A 24,530-nucleotide genomic window follows, 5' to 3' on the forward strand; every position below is an offset into this window, starting at 1 on the left:
CTTGTGTAACTTTCACATCCATTTATACTTACTCAATTTAATTTAATATATATTATATATATATATATATATATGGCTTATGTTACCCATTTATGGACAAATTCAATGGAAAAATTCGCTGAAACACAAGCAGTTGCTCTTGACATCTCTAAGGCTTTCGGTCGTGTTTGGCATAAAGGACTTCTAAACAAGCTTCCATCTCATGGTTTGCCAACTGTTTTTTTTTGTAATTGGTTATCCAGTATTCTCTCTCTCATCGCTCACTGAGGGTGATGGTAGATGGCTCTTTGTCTTCTAACTTCTCCACTAATGCCAGTGTCCCCCAAGGTTCAGTTCTTTCCCCCACTCTTTTCATCTTTTATATTAATGACCTTCTTCCATTGACTGGAAATCCTATCCATAGTTTTGCCAATGATAGCACATTGCATTCTACTTTCCATTTTGAGAAACCTTGCCCTGCTCAATCAGCTTCAACTTCTCGAATATCTGCTATCAATTCCTTAAATGCCAATCTCCAGGTAATTCTCCAGTGAGGCAAAGACAACTTAGTTGATTTCAATCCTTTTAAAACTCAGCCTTGTCTTATGACGCAAAAAGGATTCTTCTGCTCCTATGCCTATCTTTGGTGACACTCCGATTTCTAGGCAAAATGATCTCTCTCTTTTGGGGATTACCCTGTCTTCTAATCTTCTTGGCACAAGCACATTACAAATATTGCTTCCTCTGCATCTAAAAAACTTGGTTTTCTCTTTTGCTCTCGGGGAGTTACTTTTCTTTCAAACAGCTGTTCACTCTGTACAAATTGCAAATCCACCCAACCATGGAATATTGTTTCCACATATTCCATTCAGAAGAGGGCTTCTAGATTCCATTCAGAAGAGGGCAGTTAGGTTAATTAATGATTCATCTCTAACAGAGTCTCTCCACTCGCTGTCTCATAGAGATACTGTTTCTGCTGCATGCCTTTTCTACAGATACTTTCAATGGGTACTGTTCTTCTGAATTGGCTTCTATAATTCCCACTCTCTCTTTCAAAACAGTCCGAACACGTGCTGCCACCAGCCAACATCCATTTACTGTCCAACTTCAAACTGACAGAACCAACTTTTCATCTTCCTCGTTTATCCATTCAATTGAAGTTTTCTGGAACAACCTTCCTTCATACGTATTTCCTGAAAATTAGTCTACAGAAGTTCAAGTCTAATGTCAAGAAATATCTTCTTTCATCTTCTCAACCTCCAACCCACACAAGGTAATAAGGAGTATAGGTTCTAATACTTCTCGTGTTTGGGGTTTTCATAAAAAAAATATATATATGAAGAACCTTTAGTGAAACTTCAGAACAGGGTGCACACTCCAGAAAATCTGGCAAGAAGAAAAGGAAGAAGGCAATGATTGAAAGTGATATACTATAGATTATGAAAAAGTTTTATGCATGAATCCGTTCTGAATTGGTGGCATAAACTAACCTAACCTTTTTTAACTAATTCAAAATGAAAATCTATTAAAAACACTATATTAAACGTCACGTCCGGAGTGCGCATCCTGTTCTGAAAATTAGCCGAATCTTTCTTTCTTTTCCTATTATTTCCTAACCTAACATTTAAGGTCAAGTTAGGAAATATAACAAAAAATAAAGAAACCTTTCATATGTATCATAACGTCAATCAATCACTTAACGCTATGATGTTATCGTTTGTTGTGTTCACATACCAATGAGTACATTGTCTGTCATGCCTACGTGTCAATCAATATACCGTTCTCAACTCCTGCTCCTGACTGATAGCATGCATTGCCTTTGAGAATGCAGTGCGAAGCTGCGGTAGCAACAAACCAGTTTATCCGGTAAGTTTCCAAGTTTCCTGTAGTTTGCCATGGTTCTCATGTTGGTTTTTTTTACCTTAGCCTGCTGATCTTTAAATGGAATCGGTACAATCAGAATAAACAGCTTTACAACGTTAGGAGATATTGAAAAAAAAAAAATTCTTCTTTTATCAATATTTCCTAATTGGTTTCTTTTGCTAAAGATAAAATAACAATTCAACTCAGTTACTCGTTGATATGCTTACATCTCTCACTCACTCGTGACTTCAGGACCAAGTCTTGTCCAGGCTTGAAGTCTATTTAACAGATTTGTGAGCCAATAAAATGCTTCTTCTAAATCTAAATCCATAGTCTAAATTTCTTGCCAGTGCTTGCCAGACATCCAATTTGAAAAAAAAAATAGAGAATTGGAAATATTAACTTATAAGCTGAGTAATGCACTATTTATCCATATGAGTAATTATAATTACAGTGCAGATTTTATTCCTACATTATTATTAATATCCCCCATGGCTGAAGCTGTCTACTTTTAAAGTTTATACTTTAGCAATATCTCCCTCCCAAAAAGAAAGAATATCACATGTTTGAATTTAACTTTCTTTATTAGGTCGATTAGCAAATATGCATAAATATCTTTCACTATGTCTGCCTTCATGTAATAACTCTACTCCAAATAAATAGATTTTTGAAATTCCACATGACTCTTATTTGATCCTCCTCAAATTTCATTAAACTGGACCAATAAAACTTCTGTTATTTTTGTTTTGCATACGTACCACACAGGCTATCCCCATATACCATATATTGTAATTTGGAGGAATCAATGGGTAATATGAATAATCTTTGCTTTCACATTTTTTTGTAATAATCAAATTATTACTATTTGCTAATGTACTTTAAATATTTTTAAATAATTAGTATTACCAATGGCCACATTGTGCTGGCCATTGGTAATGTGGTGCAGCATATGCTGCTGGTGCCAGAAAAAAAATAAATAATAAATAAAATAAAATAATAATGAGAAGAAATTTTTAAAAAATAAATAATTAATAAGAGAAAAGGAAATAGGTAATTATCCAGCTGACCTTTGAATATCCCCAAACTGTCAGCTGCTACCACCCATGTAGGTAACTTATTCCAGTATACATTAACTAACTTTCTATATTTGTTTACAACCTTAAAAGTTGTGTAACTCCATATATTGAGGCTATTTATCAGTCAAAACTGATAAATTTGCAAGATATGTGAAATATATTCACTTCCAAAACTGTCTCAGGGATAACAAAGACCAGTGAAACATTCACATAGTTGTGAGGATATACTGTCTTAGGCAATTTCTTTTTTTTTTTTTTTTTTTGCATTTCATTTGCATTACAAACTACTTTTACAATTTAACATCATTAGGTAGTGCATAGAAAGCTTTATAGTGGGAGTGAAAGCAACAGCAGGCACTGTCTTATTTTGAAGTACAATGTGAAGCTTGAATAGTAATAATTGCTTATTTGTGAATTGAATACTTATTCTTCAGCAGTAAACATTTTAAAGAAATAAAAGAAATTTAATTTTTTTTTTATTTCAAATCATTAAATATTAGCAACAAAATTACAAATATAAAGCAAAACAGACAAGACTTGTCAATTTATTTGAAAAAGTAAAAGATAATAAATGAAATATGAAAATTCAATAAAATTTTACTCACTGGTTTTGTGGGATACACTTCAGAAATGTGTTCCTTTAGTTTTTCCACTGTCCAGAATCTTTCACAGGTCAGATTTTGGTCTCCAACAGACTGGGTAGGAGACTTTATAACTAACTTCAGTGACATGTCCTAGACCTTTTTCTACTAGAAAATAAAAAAAACATTAATTCTATAGATTAGCAAAATCTTTAGGTTAGCATAATTTATTTTTCTGGATAAACACAACAGTTTCCTTTAGAGAGACATAAAAGCAGAAGAAACGTAAACAAAAATATTTTCAGGACTGCTAGTATTAGCATTAGTAGAGGCATATGATGCAAAAAAGCAAGCGTATAGAGCATCAGCAAAAAAAAAAAAAAATCCTCACTTCACCTATTCATTTGCTCCAAATGGATATCTAGTTCTGCCTTGAATTTATTTAAGCTGTCCACTTCTACAACGACAAATGAAAGTTTGTTCCAGAAATCAACCACCCGCTGGCTAAAGGCAAATTTCTGCATATCTATTCTACAATTGTCTTTCCTCAATTTGAATTTGTCCCCTCAGGTGATTAATCTGGGCTAGAGGAAGAATCCCATCAGCATTGAGCTTGCTAACCACCCAAGGCCTTAAACACCTCAATCAGATCACCTCGCAAGTGCCTAGTCTCCAGATGCTGTAATTTGCATAACTTAAGCCTTTCTTCATAACAGCAACCCCTTTGTTCCATTCACTAATCTTGTTGCCCTTCTCTGTACTCGTTCCAGCAGCTCTACATCCTTCCTAAAAGGAGGCCTCCAGACCTGTATCAAGGTGTAATCTGACCATTGACTTATACAAGGGGATAATCACAACCTTTTCCCTGCTAGAAAAACTCTTGCATATCATTGACAAGACACCATGAGCTACTCTTGCAGACCATCTGCACTGCTCAGAAAACTTCATATCTGACTTTATGAATTACCCCTTTATGGGGTAATTTTGGAGTCAGATATTATGGGGTCTTCATTCTCTACTACCCCGAGTGTAGTACCACACAGTTGATACTTTACTCTAGGGTTACTGCTACCCATATGCAGTACTTTGCATTTGTTAATGTTAAAATTCAGTTGCCACCTCTTAGCCCATCTGCTCAACTTTTCTAGATCCTGTTAAATTAACATACTGTCATTAACAACAGGGACGTGCCCTCTGGGTAGGCAAGGTAGGCAGTGCCTAGCCAGACTAAAATTATAAATATTATTAAATATAAAAAGTAAATGACTTCCAATTCAAATTCATTATAAAAATATTAATTTAATGCATGAAATTTAATGTATTATTTAGTAAATGGGTATATTTTGAGATTAGGAAGGCACAATTTCCCCGTGCCTTTCAACCTCAATATATATATATACTAACGCGTTAACGTTGTTAAATCAGGTGCTATGTTAAGCAGCTCCAGATGCATGAAATACTGTGTTATTAAGGCAGAACAATTCCTGCTTTCGCTTCAGTTTGCCATCGGTCTTTGCAGAGTGAGGAGTCTACACATGTTTATTATTATTATTATTAGCCAAATGGTGCAAGGAAGCCTGAGGCTTATGCTGCACCAGCCAAAAAAAAAAAAAAAAAAAATTCTGAATTACCCCAAGAGAGAGAAGTAGAAGGGAGTCACCAAGAAAAAGAAGAATGATGATATCCAGCTCAGGACCCTGGGTGTGCCAATCCCATACTCACCAGATGTGAGCCCCTGGTGTTGTTGCTACATTGTTTGCCTCTAGTGATAGGTCTGATACTTTATTACTTTACAAATACCTTATTTCAAAATGTATCCCTTTTCGAATATGGACAGTGAGCCTCTTAAAAATTTTTCTAATCTATCTTATAAAGAAAAGTCTAATATGATTAAAAGTGGAAGACCAACACTGGAACTGAAACAACTTCAACAGCATAAAGGGACAAAAATAATAAGAACATTTCAAACCATGTGGTACACAGCAAGAAAGATTGGTTGTGCGGCTATATTACAACAAATACTCTTTTGTTTCCCCATGCTTGTTATTTTCAGTATCCAGTGAAAGTGTGTAGGTAAGAACTGGATATTGTGATTTAAATAATTTGCCTAATTCTTTAAGTAAACACGAAAGATCTGCTGTGCATTACGAAAGCCAGTTATCACTGAAAACTTTTGGATCTACACGAATCGACTTGAGCATAGATAAGCTGAAAAAAAACTTAGCATTGAAATTCACAATAAAAAGGTAAAGGAGAATAGAGACATACTGCAAAAATTAATATCTGCTACTTGTTTTTTGATTAAACAAGAACTTTTCGCAGTAATGACGGCAAATCCTCTTTAAATTGTGGAAACAATATTGAGTTACTGCAAAATTTGATGAAAAATGGGAACAACATTTACAGACATCAGTTTTTTCTGGTGTTTCTAACAAGATCCAAAATTACTTGATTGAAGCAGCAGGAACAGCTGTAAAAAATAATATTAAAGAAGAGATTGCAAGATCCCCATTCATTGCTATAGAAGTGAATGAAACGACTGATATTTCAAATACAGCTCCGTGTTCCACAGTTTTAAGATATGTATTGGATTCTGAAATTAAACAAGCCTTCATAGGATTTGACAAACTTAAAGACAGAACAGCTACTGGTGGAATGCATATTTAAAAATTTAGAAAAATACATCTGTGCTGATAAACTTATAGCACAGACACATGATGGAGCATCAGTAATGGCATCGCATTTAAATGGCATTCAAGATAAAGTAAGAGAAAAAGCACCATCAGCATTATTTACCCATTGCTATGCTCACAAGTTGAATCTTGTTCTGTCTCGGTCAGCAAAATTCATACCTGAATGCACAATATTTTTCAAGACCGTCAAGGGTCCTGCCTCATTTTTCAGTAACTCTACAAAACGAACGCAATTTCTTGATAACATAGCGCAGAATCGCATTCCAAAGGATGCACCGACGAGATGGAGTTCTAACTCAATACTAGTACAAAATATTTTACACTACCATAGTGACCTTCGCAAACTTTTCAGCAGCATTAACAGCAATCCTCTATTGTGGGATTCAGATACCTTAGTGAGGAGCAATGGATTTTATAATTGGTTAATGCAGGATTCAACATACTTTCTTATGGTTTACGATAAAATTTTCATTAAAACTGACACACTCTTCAATATCTTAAACTAAAATTATAGATATTCCATATTGCAGTGAAAGAATCTATGAAACGATAAATTCACTCGAAGATCTACGCAGACATTTTGATGATATATATGAGAAGTTTGAATTTTCCAGTTCCTCTGTGACCACATAGTATCCAATCAAATTGGTCAGACAAGACTTCCCCTTAACAAACCTGTGCTATGTCCAAACTATAAATGAAGCCTTCTCTAGATGATCCTGTAGTGCTTCTTTGACCAGTGTCTCCATTAATTTCCATGGAACAGAAGTTAAACTAACAGGTCTGTAATTACTTGTGTAGCCCTTTGATCCTCCTTTGTGAATTGTGGGTCACATTTGCACATCTCAGTCATAGGTACCTCCCCTGAGTCCACGGAAGCTCTCATAATAATGGCTAAGGGCTTGCTTACGTCCTTTGCTGCCTCCTTTAATATAACTGGATAACAGGTGCCTTTCTTATAGTTATCTTCAACGGTTTCTGCTCCACTTTGCTCTTAGTTATTACAAAATCATTTAGCTCACTGCCAGAGTTTCATACACCTCTGGCATTCCCATCCTTGAATAACTCCTCGTGTGTAAATGTAGATGCAAAATACTCATTCAGTTTGATAGCTACCTGAGCAGGATCATCAACAGTTGAGCCATCTATATCAACTGGACCAATCTGATTCACCCTCTTCCTTCTAGAGTTTACATACTTAAGTAAAGAACTCTTTGCTGCTTTTCTTTGCATCAGTTGCCAAAGATTTCTCACAATCTGCCTTTGCTTGCCTAACCTCCTTTGTGACTTGAATAAAGACTAGCTTGTATCTCCCATAGGCTTCTGTGTTGCCTGACAATTTATGTGCATCCCATGCATCTTTCTTCTCTCCCACGAGTCTCATTAGTTCATCTGACATCCATTTGACCCTAAACCTAGAGCAGTATTTCTTAGTTAGAACAAAAAGCCTAATAGTTTCCAAAATTATTTCCTTTACCCACTGATGGTAGTTACCTCTTTGAGTAAATTCCACTTCAGCACGTGATCACTGCCACCTAGCGGTTCCTTTATCTGCAGATTCTTAATGCATGAAGAATCACTACTGATAATCAAATCAAGAGTATTACTCCCTCTAGTTGCCTCCCCAACATGCTGCTGTAGAAAACAATCATCCAATAAATCCACAAAAGCCTTGCTAGTGCGTGAATGACCAACCCACAAATTCCAATCAATATCTAGGAAATTAAAATCCCTCATTATAAGACAATCTGATTTACTGGTCCAATCTATTTCTCTGTACAGTTGTTCATTATACTCATCCGAGTCATTAGGCCTATAACACACTCCTACTCTCAATTTTGCTTTGCCAATGTTTATGTCACACAAAACTTACTCAATAATGCACTGTCCACCCATATCAACTGGCTGCACTTCCTTAGATTTTATGTATTTCTTAACTAATAGCATAACCCCTCCTCCCTTCCTATACACATTTTACTCCAAAATTCCAATTCTATATTTCTTATATCTGTGTGACAATATGACTCTGATATCCCAACAATATCTACATTTGACCAACACCTCAAATTTATCAACGAAACTCCTAGCATTGGTGTAAACACAAGTATACATGAATCTGTTCTTATTCTTAGCTACCCTTACACAGCACATGTATTTACTTATTCTGCGATGACTCCCAGCAGTCTCTGAAATCCCCCTTACCTTGTTTTCCAGGATGCTGCTCATTCCAATAGAAGCAGTGCAAGAATCACTTTCACCTGGAAGACTGCTGTACAAATTAGAGTGATATGACATTAAGGGCTAGTTGCTGCAATGGAGAAAGGGATGGTTGGGTGGGAGACGGTAGAGAGTGGTAATAAATGGACACTGCTCTACGTGGACTAATATTATTAGTGGAGTCTCCCAGGGTTCGGTGCTGGGCTCATTGTTGTTTTGTGTATTTATTAATGATATCGAAAGTATATCAGGCTTAATGTCCAAGTTTGTAGATGATACAAAGGTTGGCAGGGTTGTAATGATAGTAAAAACAGTATGCTATTGCAACAGAATCTGCTGAAGTAGCAACTGAAGTTTAATGTTGACAAATGCAAAGTACTGCATATGGGTAGCAGTAAGCCAAGAGAAACATACCAACTGCATGGTACTACACTCAGGGATGTGGAGAATCAAAAAAGACGTGGGGAATTGGGCAGTCAGATATGAAGTTCTCTGAGCAACACCGACGGGCTGCCAGAACAAGTCATGGAGTTTTGTCAATGATGTAGAGGAATTTTGCTAGCAAAGACAAGGTGATTATACCTTTGTAATGTAAAAGGCAATGGTCAGGCCACACCTTGAGTACTGCGTACAGGTCTGGAGGCCTCATTTTTGGAAGGATGTAGAGTTGTTAGAACAAGTACAGAGAAGGGCAACAAGATTGGTGATAGAACTAAAGGGTTCTCTTACCAGGAGAGGCTTAAATTCTGTAAGTTGCATCATCTGGAGACTAGGCACATGCAAGGTGATCTGACTGAGGTGTACAAGGTCTGAATGGTTTGAGCACACTCAATTCTAATGGGATTCTTCCTTTTGTTCAGATTATGAACATGAGGGGCACAAATTCAAATTGAGGAAAGGCAGTTATAGAATAGATGTGGAGAAATTTGCCTTTAGCCAGGTAGTCAATTGCTGGAACTGACTTCCATCTGTTGTTGTGGAGGTTGATAGTTTGAATAAATTTAAGGCTGAACTAGACAAACATTTGGATTGACTGGATGGGTAAAATGGGAAGGGTTTTTTTTTTTTTTTTTGGTCGATGCTCCATGAGTTTGCTTTCTTGCATCATAGGCCTCAACTAATGCTACCTCTGCCAGCGGCTGCTGTTAATCTATTAGTCTGTGTACCCCCCAAGGTCGCAGTTTTCCAACCCACCTAACACTGCCTCAGAATACAAGGAGAATTTCAGTAAAAAAGGCTGCTACTTTACTAATAAGTAGTCTTTACTACTTATTTAAAATAAGTAATCGTATGTGATCATTATTCAAAAAATAATTAAAAATTTCATGTATGTTAAAAAAAAAAAAAAAGACATTTTAAATGTTTACTGTGTTTAATTGAACTGCTAACATTCCATAACACTTCTGAAATTAGGTGGGGGGTCACTCCACAGACATTACTTTGTCAAGACAAGTGGTTAACTATCAGGGAGGAAATTAATATAATTATTCAGTCCTACAAATGGAGAATGCACTAACAGATATGAGGCATTTGAAAAGTTCATGACCTGAGTATGAAGGATTAATTTGAGGAGTCTGATAGATAACGTTATTTTCAATTCCCTTCAGCCAATACACTCTTGCCACTGATGATACAACATACTGATTCCAGCTGCAAAGAAAGTTTACTCTTGGGCCTCCAGGAATGCAGTAATGTTGTCACTGTCAACAAGAAAATGGATTCCACCCAAGTATTTTTTTTAAAAAGGTGAAAGTCTGATGGTGTGAGATCTAATGAATATGGGGGGATGATCCAAGTTTTCAAAGCTGCACTCATGCAGTGCAGCCATGGCAAAGACAGTTTTGTGAGTAGGCACATTGTCCTGGTGTAACAAGACTCCTTGAGTTGGTTGAATTTTCTCTCAGCATTTGTCTTTGATGTTTCGCACAAACGCCTTACAAGTTCTGCACAATATGCCCCTGTGACTATCTGGCTTTTCTGAAGGTAATCCACTAGCAACACTCCATCAGCATCCCAAGAAACCAATGTTATAATCTTGCCAGCTGAAGGAATCGACTTGACTTTCTTTGGAAGGGGAGAACAGCTGTTTCCACTGTTTAGACTGCCCCTTTCGTCTCTGGCTGAAAAACACTATGTCAACATGTCTCAATCCATGGTCACAAACCTTGCTAGAATATTTGCTGGAACTGCTTTAAAACAATGCAAAGTTTCACTTGACTTAACAAGTTTTGTTTTTTTGATCTGCTGTCAACACCTTGGGGACCCATCATGCCGATACCTTTTTCATAGCAAGAACCTCTGTTATTATGTGGTGCATACATTCAGATGAGAAGCCCAAGACACTAGCAATGTACTGAACTGTCTCGTCACTCATCAGCAGATCATGCACACACTCAACTTCTGGAGTGATTGACAATACAGATTTTCCATAGTGTGGATCATCTTCCAGGCTCTCCCACTCTTGTTTAAATTCTGCTGCCCACTTCTTAACCATGGAATAGGAAGGGCATTTACCACATTTACCATATCCTCATGAATTACCTTTAACATTACTTTTTTTTTTTCTCTCCAAATAATGGATGACTCACAATGACTGATTTTGTTTACCTTTCCTCATTCACAGTTTTGTTTGTTGACTTAGACCTGCAAGTAAAAAAAAGGCATTACTGAAACTGTATGAAACTTGGCAGGTTACTATTTAATGTACTAAACATTAAGTACAGAAATTTTTAACACTACCTTTCATACTCAGACCACTAACTTTTCAACTCCCCACCGTAGTTTACTTAACTACATTTTCACATCTCCATAAGTGTTAATTACTTAAAAAAAAAATAATTCAGGGCTTCTGGAGATCTAGTATCTCGTTTTAGCAAAACTAGGTGGATTGATTCATCCTGATGTGGACAAGAACTTGCTCCCATAGTACTGTGGTTTGGAGAAGAAAATATTTTTTCTTATATAATTTTTAAATGTTTGTCATATTTTATGATGATGTTTTGAAATTTCATATATCCCTCTTTACTGAATTCTATCTACACTTGCTATCCACTCCATGTGTACAAATTCCCTCTTCTCTACTTTGTTACTTAAAAAACCATCTTACAATTTGTAACATTGTGAAAGTTTAAATATAGCATGAACCAAAAGTCAGGCCAACATAAAAAAGTCAAGCCAATAAAACAGTGCATTTATGTTTATATGATGTACAAAAATTTAAGGAACAAAAACCAAACTGTTGCTGCAATCCATTAAAGAAATCATGTACCATCAGAGAAATGTCACTAAATAAACTGTTCACATCTAACACTTGCTTCTTTGTCCTTACTTGTGGTTCATTATTCATGGTATTGAATTCCATAACTAAAAAATTAATTAATATTTTAATGCATGTACAGTAAACCCTTGATTTAACGGACCCCAATATAATGAATTTAGGATTTAACAGACCAGACAAATAATAATACAGTAATGTACATATTAATCTCGACCATATTTTTTTTAGGTTATACAAAACTTCAGTGTTATTAATTAAAAATGAATTATAATTACCTATTTCCATTATTGTTTTGATAATTACCTACTTTTATTTTTATAATCAAATTCAGGAAATTGTTTATTCTTTATGAAAACGTGTTGAAATAGCTGTTTTCCCAGATAACAGATAAGAGCAGGTGGTGACTTACGAGCTGAATGTGACTCAGGGCACTGAACCAGGTCTACCAACTTGCTTTGTTTCCGCCTCAAGCTATCATGCGGTCAGGTTGTATACAGAATGTTTCTGTGATTTCTGAACTGACTTCATTTATTAAATAATTTTGCAATCCTTACAATTTAAAATGGCATCAAGTGATAGAGGAGTTAAAAGAAAGCATGTGAACTTAAACGTGGCACAGAAATTAGAGCTAATTGAGAAATCAGAACAAGGCATCTCAGTAGCACATGTTTGTGAAATTTAAGGCGTAAAAAAAAACAAAAAAAAACTGTTTCTGATATCCATAAATCAAATGTCAAATTGCAACTTTTTTTCTACATAATAATGTTGATAGCGCTAAATGTGGTTCTACAGAGGGGAGTAGAAAACACATGAAAGTTGCACAAGATAATTTATTATTATATTACATATTCTTTATTATATGTAAAGATTCTTTATTATATTGATCACCAGGGTCAAAGTGGACCTTGCGAGGTGTGGCTATCCCAACGACATCCTTGACAGGTGTGACCTACAGGCACGCGACAACGTGACGACCAACAGCAACACCAACAGTGGCGAGTCATCCACGAGGGCATTTATCCCATACTACCCCAATCTGTCACAACAGATCGGTAGAATCCTAAAATCACATGGGATAAAGTGCATCCAACTCCCAGGCAAGAAACTGCGTTCTCTCATTTCCAACGTGAAAACACCTGTCCCCACTCTTCTGCAGAGCAGTTTGGTCTATCGCATCTCTTGCCGTGACTGCACTAGCTGCTACTTGGGAGAGACTGGACGTCGGCTCGAGAAACATCTCTCAGAACATAAAAGGGCGATCCGTTTGGCAGATGTGGAACACTCAGCTATCGCAGAGCATGTCTGGACAACCCACCACGACATTGACCCACAATGTGATGTCGTGGTTGTGGACAGGTCCCACCATTACCTAAGGCGCACCTGGTTGGAATCGTTAAACATAAAATGCTCGGATACCTCTTTGAACAGGAACAGTGGTTGTCAAGTTAACCCCATCACAGAAGCAATAATTCTGTCCATAGACAAACGCTGGCCACGTCACCACCATACGTCACAGCCACAAACTTCAACCTCAAACAATTAGCCACGCGCCTCACGCACCATCTTGGCAGTGCACATCTCCATTCCAACTGCCATTTTAATATATTTTCTAACTGAAGGCTGTCCACTCAGCCGAAAGCTCTTTATATTTATATATTAACCATACTTGTATGTGTATTCTGAAATTAAACCGCTCTGAGGAATTATAATTCTTTCAATAATATGAATCCAGAGCGCATAGGCCTCTTTCACCATATTATAATTTAATTTTATATTGTATAGTACTGTATATTGTATTAAAGCTTTTTTTTTTTTTTTTTTTTTACATTAAAGAACAATAATGTAAAACAACAATGGTCCTTGAGGATGTCACAGACATTCTCTCAGACAAGCTGTACTGGCTACATGGGAGTTTAAACGCTGATGGAACTGATATTCGGATGACATCCAAGTCAAGTAGACCCAATTTCAGCAAAGTCCAGACAGCCTGTGACAGCCAAATCCTATGCTTGCACCTTCACGATGGTGGGACTGTTAGTAATCCTGGGTATAACCTCCATGCACAAGCATACTGTGGGTGAACACCCAGGTATGAACCAACATAAGCAGGGGTCGAGGTGTGGCACTCGTACCACATGGAGGAATGCCGCCCCTCTGTGTTATCAGGCAATACTAGGTGGTAGATGACTCATCAACCGGTGCAATACCACCACTCAGCTGAAGTCTCAGCGAGAAGTTGAAGCTCAATCAGCTTCAACTTCTCGAATATCTGCTACCAATTCCTTAAATGCTGATCTACAGGTAATTCTCCAGTGGAGCAAAGACAACTTAGTTGATTTCAATCTTCTAAAACTCAAGTCTTGTCTTATATCTCGCCAAAAGGATTCTTCTGCTCCTATTCTTATCTTTGGTGACACTCCGATTTCTAGGCAAAATGATATATCTCTTTTGGAGATTACCCTGACTACTAATCTCTCTTGGCACAAGCACATTACAAATATTTCTTCCTCTGCATCTAAAAAACTTGGTTTTCTCATTCACGCTTGGCGTTAGTTTTCTTCCAAACAGCTGTTCACTCTGTACAAATCCGCCCTACAATGGAATACTGTTCCCACATCTAGGGCGGTGCCCCCAAAACCTCACTCAGGCTTCTAGATTCCATTCAGAAGAGGGCAGTTAGGTTAATTAATGACTCTTCTCTAACAGAGTCTCTCCACTTTCTGTCTCATAGATGTATTGTTTCTGCTACATGCCTTTTCTACAGATATTTTCATGGGCACTGTTCTTCTGAATTGGCTTCTACAATTCCCGCTCTCTCTTTCAAAACAGTCCGAACTTGTGCCGCCACCAGCCAACATCCATTTACTGTCCACTTCAAACTCACAGAACCAACTTTTCATCTTCCTCATTTATTTATTCAACTGCTGTTTTCTGGAACAACCTTCCTTCATACGTATTTCCTGAAAATTACAGTCTGCAGAAATTCAAGTCTAATGTCAACAAATATCTTTTTTCGTCTTCTCAACCTCCAACCCAAGCACGGTACTAAGTACTATAGGTTCTAATACCTCTCGTGCTTGGGGTTTTCATATAAAAATAAAAAATGTTCCCCCCTCAGGTTACATTCGATTTAACGGACTTTCAGCATTAATGGACATCCTCTCTCCCCTCTTAGTCCATTAAATCAAGGGTTTACTGTATCTATAAAAACCATATTACCAAAAAAATAAATAAAAAGATGTTGAACTATTTCATTTTTCAGTCTTACAGATATTGCCTGCTTCATATTTGAAACGTTTCTTAGATTACCTCTCCGGTCACAATAAATGCACTAAGACACCACGTGTGATGCTATTTTCCTAAAACTGCCTTAATGAGTCCAATGCCTCCTATGCTTGTGAGTATATACAATCCATTTTGACAATTAAATCATCATGTCTCTAATATAGTTTGTGACTGTAGGAATTAAGCTATAAATATAAATGCTAAGTCAAGACCAATTATAACAGTATACTCAAGTTTTTTTTAGTGATATACTCAGAAAAGGAAAAAAAAATTGACTTAGTGAGAATCTGCCTAAAATGTTAATACTTATCCTATGAAATAAAAGACCTACAATTCTGTTCTTATAAAGGATGAGGTAAAAAAAATAAATAAATACTCCTCTGCATATGATTTACACCATAATCTTGTAGAAGATGCCAGCTGTCTCTTGACAGCTGGCATCTTCACTCTTGTGACAGAAAATAGGATAAGAGAACAAATGTATAAGAAAATATTAATCAAAAAAATATATTAATATTAAAAAAAAGTACACAAATTAAAAAGAAGCAGATGCAGTTCTGCTTAAAAACACCACATGCTGCAGTGGTGAAAGTGTATCAAGACTGGACGAACGGGACAGTTTTGACGACTCGACGTGGCAATTGTGGAGCCCCATTTGCCACTGATCCCAGAGGTGAACATCAGCTGAAACGGTTGGTCAGGAACAATCGGCACACTACTGCCATCTAAATGAACCGAGGAGCCACCAGAAAGGTCTCCAACACAACAGTGCAGCAAACCCTGTTGTGCATTGAGCTCCGGAGCAGACGCTTGGTGACAGCACTCACACTGATGGTCGTTCATCGCAAACAACGGCGTCAGTTTGCTCAGCAATACCGATACTGGAGGTATCAGTATTGCTGTAACAAGTAAAGGTAACAAGACAAACTGTAGCCGAAAGTCCCCAAATAATTTAGAGCTTTAAATCCAATTTAAAATAATGCCAATTATATAATAATTTAGCGGTATCCCCCCCCCCGTAAGGTACAAGTTACGATAGACATGAAGTATCACCAAAAAGGGGCTAAAAGGAACTACTAAAAGAAAACAAAATAGACTGACCATCATGCCCCATATCAACAGAGGACCACAAGGCCAATAATGGTCATGGAATCTGTACTGCAAAGAGTTTTGCTCCACACCCTTTTTCTAATACTATAGAAAAGTTTGGAAACGCAGTGCCTGATACATGGTCAGGAGTAGTCAACTGTTGAAATTACTGGCTATGTATCATCTTTTCATTTCTGTATTCAGATTTTGCATATTTGCCATCCCTTGATTCGACCTCTTGCTAAAATTTTCCTCCCATATCTGAATAGTGTTATTTATTTATTTATTATTTTTTAGTATAAAATTATTTTTTGTATATTTTGTTTGCTTCTTCAGTCCCAGTTAATTTGTGTACTAGGTTTTTCAAATTCTTTCACTTTGTTCACCACTTCACCTCCAGTTTCTACTATCCCTTAAACTTCTCTTAGTTCAGGCATTTTGTGTATTCTTCATTTCCACAGACACTATTTATGTTACAAACCACACACACATATATAAGAAGAAAAAGTGATTAGATAAGTGTATGAGTATGGGGTGCTGATCTATCAGGTGTAGTTACAATGCAGAAAAATTAAAAGTGCCTGAAAAATAGATTGTTATTTGGTTTTTAGGAGCATTAGCAACTAAGGCCATGTTGCTCCGGGATATGCGGTGGTCATTCCCTGACCTTTCCGCATCCTCGTATTTGGTGGTGACGGCTCGAACCCCGGTCTAATCAAGAAGCGTGTGCTGCGCACTGCTGCTGCTTCTTCCCACCCCTGAAAAATAGAAGCAGATTACATAAAATTAAATGAAAATATATAAATGGTACTTAATGCTTTAGATATGCTAAGATTTTAACTATGCTGTGTGTGTGTGTGTGTGTGTGTGTGGTAGAAAAATGAAAATAAGAAGGTAGAAAAATGGGGAAGTAGTAAAATGTAGCAAATGGTAAAAAGAGCAGGGACAATAAAACAAAAATAAATAAAAAGAAAAGAACTTGAGGAAGATAGAGTATGAAGATAACTAACAAAATATGCATAATAAAAAAATATATAATTACAAAATAAGGAGGTTGTCACACAACTTACAAAACTGGCCTTTCATCAGGTGTCAATAGCCAGGATTGCAAACAAAATAGCAACCTCTTCATTTCTGATGTAAACCACAAGCCAAAGGGTAAAAAACATCAGCATAAATAAAATTGAGAATAATATTTTGTAACCAAAATATATGAAAATAATATTTTGCAAACAAAATAAAAATCACAAGGAATAAAAAGGGGAGGGTTAGAAAATGGCTTGTGAACTTAACAGATGGCACTGTGAAGTTCATAAGTTTATATACAGTGGCAGACAAAAACTATCACCTTAAAAAAAGTAACATTTCTAGTAAAACATAAGATATTGTTTGATTACAGTCATTTTGTTCACCGCAGAGCAAAGGTATTGCATCAGACAGTAATTGCAAGGTATTGTATCAGCCGTTTCTATAAATACGGTGTTGGAAGGGTATACACGCTCATTAGTACCCAATTTTGCGGAGGTGTAAGGAGGATTCCATATGTTCAGTTGATACCAAGAAAAAAAAAAGTGTAGCTGTATTTTTATGTTATTAAATCTAAATAGCATAAAAATTGGTAAGTTTTATGCTATTTAGATTTAATGATGAGTTTGTCTCCTTGTCTCACAAGGCTTAAAACATACTTACACCAATGTTTTCCCTCATTTTTTTCCCTTAAGGTGCAGTCATACCTCAGAAATGCTAGCATTACAGTGTTGTACTGGCCCGTCAACAGTCCAGATTTGAACCCTATTGAAAATTGCTAGTACATAATGTCATCTAAAATTGCTCAGAAGCCAACAAGTAAGGTTTTGCAAGAGAGCACTGTAAGAGTGTGGTACCATGAAATTGGGCAACCGTATATCCAGAAGCTGATTAACTCTATGTCAACAAAATATTGAGGACTTATTTTGCTGTACAGTACATAATACTATTACATTTACTTATCATTTCAGTTTGTACACGTAAATGCAATAAGATGTATGTTTGGTTGTCATGATTGCCATTTGCACGATTTCTCATACTTCAAATTACGCATTTTACCCTTTAGGAAGATTTATGGCAATTAGGTATATCAGGTGGAGGCTTTTTATTGGATTTCATTCACGAGATATATGATATATGTATCACAGAGATATAATGCTAATAAGGCAATGGTCAGGCCACACCTTGAGTACTGTATACGGGTCTGGAGGCCTCATTTCAAGAAGGATGTAGAGCTGTTGGTACGAGTACAGAGAAGGGCAACAAGATTAGTGAATGGAACAAAGGGTTGCTCTTATGAAGAAAGGCTTAAGTTTTGCAAATTACAGTGTCTGGAGACTAGGCACCGGCCAGGTGATCTGATAGAGGTGTATAAAGCTTTGAATGGTTTGAGCATGCTCAATGCTGATGGAATTCTTCCTTTTGCTCAGAATAATCACCTAGAGGGCATAAATTCAAATTGAGGAAAGACAGATGTAGGATGGATGTGTGGAAATTTGCCTTTAGCCAGCAGGTAGTTGGTTGGTGGAACAGACTTCCATCCCTTGTTGTGTAAGTTGATAGCCTAAATAAATTTAAGGCTCAGCCGGACAGGTATTTCGAACGAACGGGGAGGTGAAATGGGAGTGGTTTTTTTTTTTTTTTGGCTGATGCTGCATAAGCTTGCTTTCTTGCATCATATGCCTCTACTAATGCTAATCCCATCTAACAAATGCATTTCAAACATTTCTGCAACCCACAATGCAGTGCAAAACATTATTTGCAAAATTCACAAGTGATGCAGTTTTTTTGTTATATAAACATTACAATAAATAGATTATAGAGAAAAATACACAGAGGCAAAAGAAATAAAAGCAATAAAGAAATAAATAATGGCAAACATAAGAGGCTGCATTAGCATAACCAACATGTTGCCAGGAACAATATAAATTAAAGTAGGTAGACAGAAAGGATAAATACAAAAAGAAAAGCAAAGAAACAAGTTGTTAAACTAAAGCAAAAAATAAATAAATAAAATTGAAAGATGCACTATGGAAGGAACATGTAAATAAAATTTAGAATATTTTAAATAAGTGACAAATGTAACCAAGTTAACAAGCCAATAAAGAATTAATGTAGACTGGTGCCCTCACTAACACCTTACACTTTGTTTTTAATGTAATGCAACTGGAATGCCCACATGATGTATTAAATAAAAAATGAATCATTTGACTGTTGTAATGCTAACTTGGTAACAAAAAAAATAAATAAAATTTCGTCATGTATCCTCCCATACAACTTTAAGCAACGGAAAAATTTACTCCCAGTTTATGTACTACTACTCAGAAATGCAGTGCAGGCATCATAAATCAAGAATTACTGTATGGAAATTTGCTCTTGTAAAAAAGCTACCTCATGTGTGAAAAGAAAGAGTGAAATTGAATACCCAAGTGGGAATGATGCTTATTTCTGCATGGAATGCAGCAAATCATAGAATAGCAACCAAGCTATATTATAATGAGCTACCCTTCAAAAGTCAATGTAGGAATTCACAGTATATAAGGAATAAACTACTAAAATAATTTAAAAACAATTGTTGTAATGCCAACAGCTGATGTTTAATAATAAGTTATATGTGCATATAAGACCTGCTGTGATTGGATACAATAATAAAATTACTTTAAACAGCTCTAATACATAAAAAAACAACTGACTTTAAGTCACATTGTGGTTCTCTGTAGCAAGGCACAACAAATCCTAGGCACTAAATATATTAAAATATTTATAATGGTTTCTAGTATTTTCTATAGCTGTAATGAAGTATGTCTTCACATATTAAATATTTTATAATTTAGGGCTTGCAGTTCCACTTACTGAAGGCCTCAACTGATGACAATTAAATCAATTAATTAGTATTTGCATTGTCAAATGATGCATGTAAAAAAAAAAAAAAAAAAATACCACATCCATGAAAAGTAGTGGCTATAATTACCCATTCTGTATCCTACTACTCAACCAGCTCTTTATCGATGGCAGTAACTTGCCCTCAATACCACACTGCTCCAATTTGTGAAGAAGTCTTTTGTGTGGAACAGTGTCAAAAGGTTTATGAAAGTTTTTGAAAACTCCACATATAGGATGTCAAAATTATTTTTTGCATCCAGTTCCTCTGTGACAATAGTTAATCAGAATGATTAAACATCTGCCCTTAAATTCATACTGTCAAGATGAACCTGCATTTTCACCACTTTCACGTGAAACAGAAGTCAAGCGTATAAGTCAGTAATTATTCTCTTTAATCCCTGTCCCCTTTGTGAACAGGAATGACATTTGTACACCTTAGGTGCAACAATTTTTTTTTGGCACATTCTGAATTTGTCACACAGAAATTTTGAATTCTGACAAATTCAGTTTGTCAGAAACCAGAACAGGATCATCAACAGTTATGCCATTTGTATCAGTGGACCGATGAACCAATGCACTTCATCCTTTTCCTTCTAGTGTTAACTCTAAAATGGAAGACCCTAATAGTTTTGCATTTATAATTTATATTCATACAATTTTTTTTTTTTTTTTTTTTTAGCAGAACTAATAAAAGTTTCTGTATAGTTCTACCTCTATATGTAATAGATGTAATATAAAAGAAGAAATAAAAGGTGCAAAATTTAAAAATTAAATTTTGCACCATTATCAAATGGAAGCAACTAACTTAATTTCATGAGGTCTTTTGTCATATTCTGAGCAGAACTAATCACTGAAAAATGTGCAAAAAACAAGATGTTTAAATTTAAAACATTTTAAATAAAAATGTTTATATTTAATAATGCAATCCATTCAAACAAGATCCAGCAGTGGTATACTACACGTGGACTGTTAAAAAAACAGAATTTTACAGGAAATAAAAAAAAAAAAAAATTGACTTTGTACTTTTCAGGTCCTGCACCCCCTTTTTTGTCACAATTGAGTATGTGCATCTTGCTGGGTTAAGATAAAATAAATTTTATCCCCTTGTTTTGAACATTACTTCTAATAATTTTTTCCTCACAAAAAAGCTCTTAAGAGCTTTTTGTGTTCACATATACGTTTTAACTCTCAGTAACCTTAACACTGCACATTTATTTGTTAGTCTCATAAGGACCTCCATCAGACATTATAATCCCTAACCTTGCTTTCCAGGCTTCTGCACATATTCAAAAAAGCAACAGTGCAAGAATCAATTTCACACCTGCCATTCCACTATTAGTCTATATATCTCTACACCCCAAACTAGCAGTTTTACAACCAACCTGATACTGCCCTGATAGCATCAGGAAATATTCTTACACCCTTTCTATTTAAGTAAATATTCCATATTCAGTGTTTACCTTGTTTGAACGTATCATCTTGTACCTTCAAATATGGCTTCTGCAATTTGACAAATCTTTCCAATGTGAAAGTCACGTAATTTCAATTTCGTTAAATGGAGGTTTTCCTGCATTTTTTATTAAAATACCAAAATTATTTCATGTTAACAAATACACATGGTTTCTAATATCCATATATCCAATCAACCTTTGAAATGTATTATTTGAAGTTAAAATTTATGAAAAAAAGATTCATAACCATATGAGATCATAACATAGCGACCCACGAAATCTTCTCCAGTATTTAAAGTAGAGGAAAGGAGCGAGTCACCAGTAATTATTACTGAGAGCTTTAAAATTAACATTTTACCTCCTTTTACATATTTATAATTTAAATGGGTTACAATGCGGTCTAGTAGAGAATTATTCTGAGTGCGATGGCAAAAATGCAACTACCATAATAAAACACACCTACTTTAACTCAAGCGCAAAGGAAGCAGATTTTTTGTGAAAATGTTTATGGCAAACTATATTATTCTTAACTGACCTTTTACTGCAATGACAATCGTAATCTACGTCAAAGATTAGTCCTAAAACATCGACAACGCCTAGAAAAAATGCTCGAAGAAATATCTTTAGATCACAAGAAGAAACTGCAAACACTTCACATTCGCTGCACAAAAACAGAAAGTTCCTTGATAACCTTCTTCACATTTCCGTACACGATTTCATCAGTCAGAGTATTTGTCGCTTTCTAATTGGCTGAGCTAATGAAACGTTTCACAAAAGAAACATTATTTTCTAATCTTAACGCCCATTGGTCAAAAGAATCGGGAATTTGCTGTGACGTTTTTTCTTTTCTTACATACCAGTAATTATAGAATTGACGTCGTTTATTTGTTGGCCGCATTCATCGAGAGATGCCTTTTATAAAAAAAAGGGAGATTATCCGTAATGATGGAAAAACGAAAATAATGTCATTACAGTGTAGAAAATAATGCCAACTCAGCTCGAAACGTTTTCGCCATTTTATTTAATTTTTAAAAGCGTACTGCAGATACCATGTCTGACGTCACCGAAACAGAAACACGTGTCAGGATGTTTTTTTCTGACAATTTCAACGAGCCATTTTGTCACAAGTGCGCATATGTGGTATGTGGCTTCGAAAAGGAAAGTATGAATCAGTGGCACTCAAAAAATAAACATTCTGATCAAAATAGCTTACGTCGGAAGCACATTATAATACTAAAAAATGTGAGTATGGTTGTTTCCCGGCAATCAATTAACAGACCGTTAAATTCATACAGATGTGTATACGAAGGAAATTTCTTATCTTATCACAACCGCAAGCTTCCTACCGATAAATCTTATACAGCAGTATTATAACAGGTGGTATTAAATCGTGTGTGCTTATTATACAGGATCAGAATGGAACATGGGGGGGGGGGGAGAGTAGAAGGAGACCTCTATAAAAATTGAACTGCAAAATTATATTAATTATTACTACTACATTGTACTTATATATATACTGTATTTCGTTTTCTTGGAACTCCCACAAAAAACAATTTCAACCAGTGGTCGAAAAAGTGTGTAAATCATATTACTGATGCTCATGTAGAACCGAAACGCCGTGTCGTGTGTAGCCTATACCGAACCGTGATTGCATTATTTCTTGGCGTCATAGCCAGATTTTAATCATTTTTAATTTATAAATTTTCTCCTAAAATATACTTGGGGAGGGGCAGGCTATCATTCTGCTGTATTTACACATTTATATAGACCAATGTCTGTAACCAATATAGTTAGTTAATGCAGCAGAATGAAAATTTTATTTATATATTATTTAGAAGTCAAGCAGCACTCGTGTTATGCCTTCAGCATTAACTAAGTTGTGGTAGTATATAGCAAAATTATTAAGTTCCTCTGTCAACTGCCCACAATTAGTTTGTCCACAAAGTGAGGTATTTGCCACATTGTCATTGTATATAATTGCCTATGGTGGCATCTAGACAATTGTCCATCTCCGCTATATATTCTGTAGTAACTACTTTTGACCATGACACTTCACAAGATCACTAAACAAACTTCCTATACCCAGACAACTTCTTCATCGCTATGCAATAAACAAAGAAAAGTGGATCAAGGACTATCTGACTAACTCCTCAAGAGAGGCACTACCAGAACTGTACTAACTGCACACAACAACGACGAGTAACTACAATGATTACCAAAAGCAAGCAACACCGCAATAAAAAGGAAGTTCCCCATCACGGGACCCTTGCCTGGTGGATCCCCGAATAGCAGAGACTACGTAAAGATGTCAACACGAGGAGAAAGGCCTTAAAGCTGGCTCTAAAATCTTGTCCTGCCGCTGAGGTGAAGGCCCTCAGACAACTATACCGGGAGGTACGAAATATCTACACTGCCAAAATCAGAACTTGCAAAAAACAGTCTTGGGAGCTGCTTGTTTCCACCACTGGGAAGTGGTGTATAAAATCACCACAAACAGGATCCCAAATGGAGAGGTTAACACATCTACGAAAACCCCAAAAGGAAAAATAGCTACCTCTTGGGAGCAGTCCGTTCATAACATTTTGGATGTCACTTTCCAACCACAAGTATCACCAGTTACGCCGGAGTAACTTAAAGTTTGCCAAGACAATGAAACGACATAAGATGGAGCCATCCTTTATTGCTGCAATAATCCAAGTCAAAAAATGTCCGGGATTTGAACTTCTCGAGCCTGAAATTGTAAAGAAGGCTGTTGAGTATGCACCAGACCTCATATTAAATATTTACAACTGCTGCCTTCAAACTGGAAAATAGCTAACGTCAAGTAATCCTAAACAATTCCACCAAGCAGCCAGAACTTTTTCTGCGTGAAAAAAAAAAAAAAATTTCTGCCCAGTCTGTACTTGTTAACAGGAGAGACTGTTTCTACAGGGATGGGATACACTTAAATAGAAAGGGTGCAAGAATATTTGCTGATGCTATCGAGGCGGTGTTAGGTGAGTCGGAAAACTGCTAGCTTGGGGGGATACAAGGACTAATCCATTAACAGTAGCCACTGGCAGAGGTGAAAGTGATTCTTGCACTACTTCTATTGGAATGAGCAGAAGCCT

General features: G+C 36.1%; 1 protein-coding gene across 2 annotated transcripts in view; it reads right to left on the bottom strand.

Moving 5' to 3' along the window:
* LOC150082443 (homocysteine-responsive endoplasmic reticulum-resident ubiquitin-like domain member 2 protein) overlaps positions 1–22,128 on the bottom strand; it is an 82,200-nt gene extending 60,072 nt beyond the window's left edge. Inside the window, exons 1-2 of one of the 2 annotated variants that reach the window (XM_090378615.1) lie at positions 21,956–22,128; positions 3,524–3,664 (exon numbers count right to left, since the gene is read on the bottom strand). In XM_090378615.1, coding sequence (XP_090234741.1) covers positions 3,524–3,649 — 126 coding nt within the window. In that variant the 5' untranslated portion in view covers positions 3,650–3,664; positions 21,956–22,128. Of the gene's footprint in view, positions 1–3,523; positions 3,668–21,955 lie in introns of both variants that reach the window. The other variant, XM_090378614.1, reaches the window with a different exon arrangement.
* Between the last annotated feature and the right edge of the window lie 2,402 nt (positions 22,129–24,530).

The sequence above is a fragment of the Mastigoproctus giganteus genome, chromosome 7 (genome assembly GCF_048544385.1).
Source record: "Mastigoproctus giganteus isolate SK-2022 chromosome 7, ASM4854438v1, whole genome shotgun sequence".
Taxonomy (NCBI): domain Eukaryota; kingdom Metazoa; phylum Arthropoda; class Arachnida; order Uropygi; family Thelyphonidae; genus Mastigoproctus; species Mastigoproctus giganteus.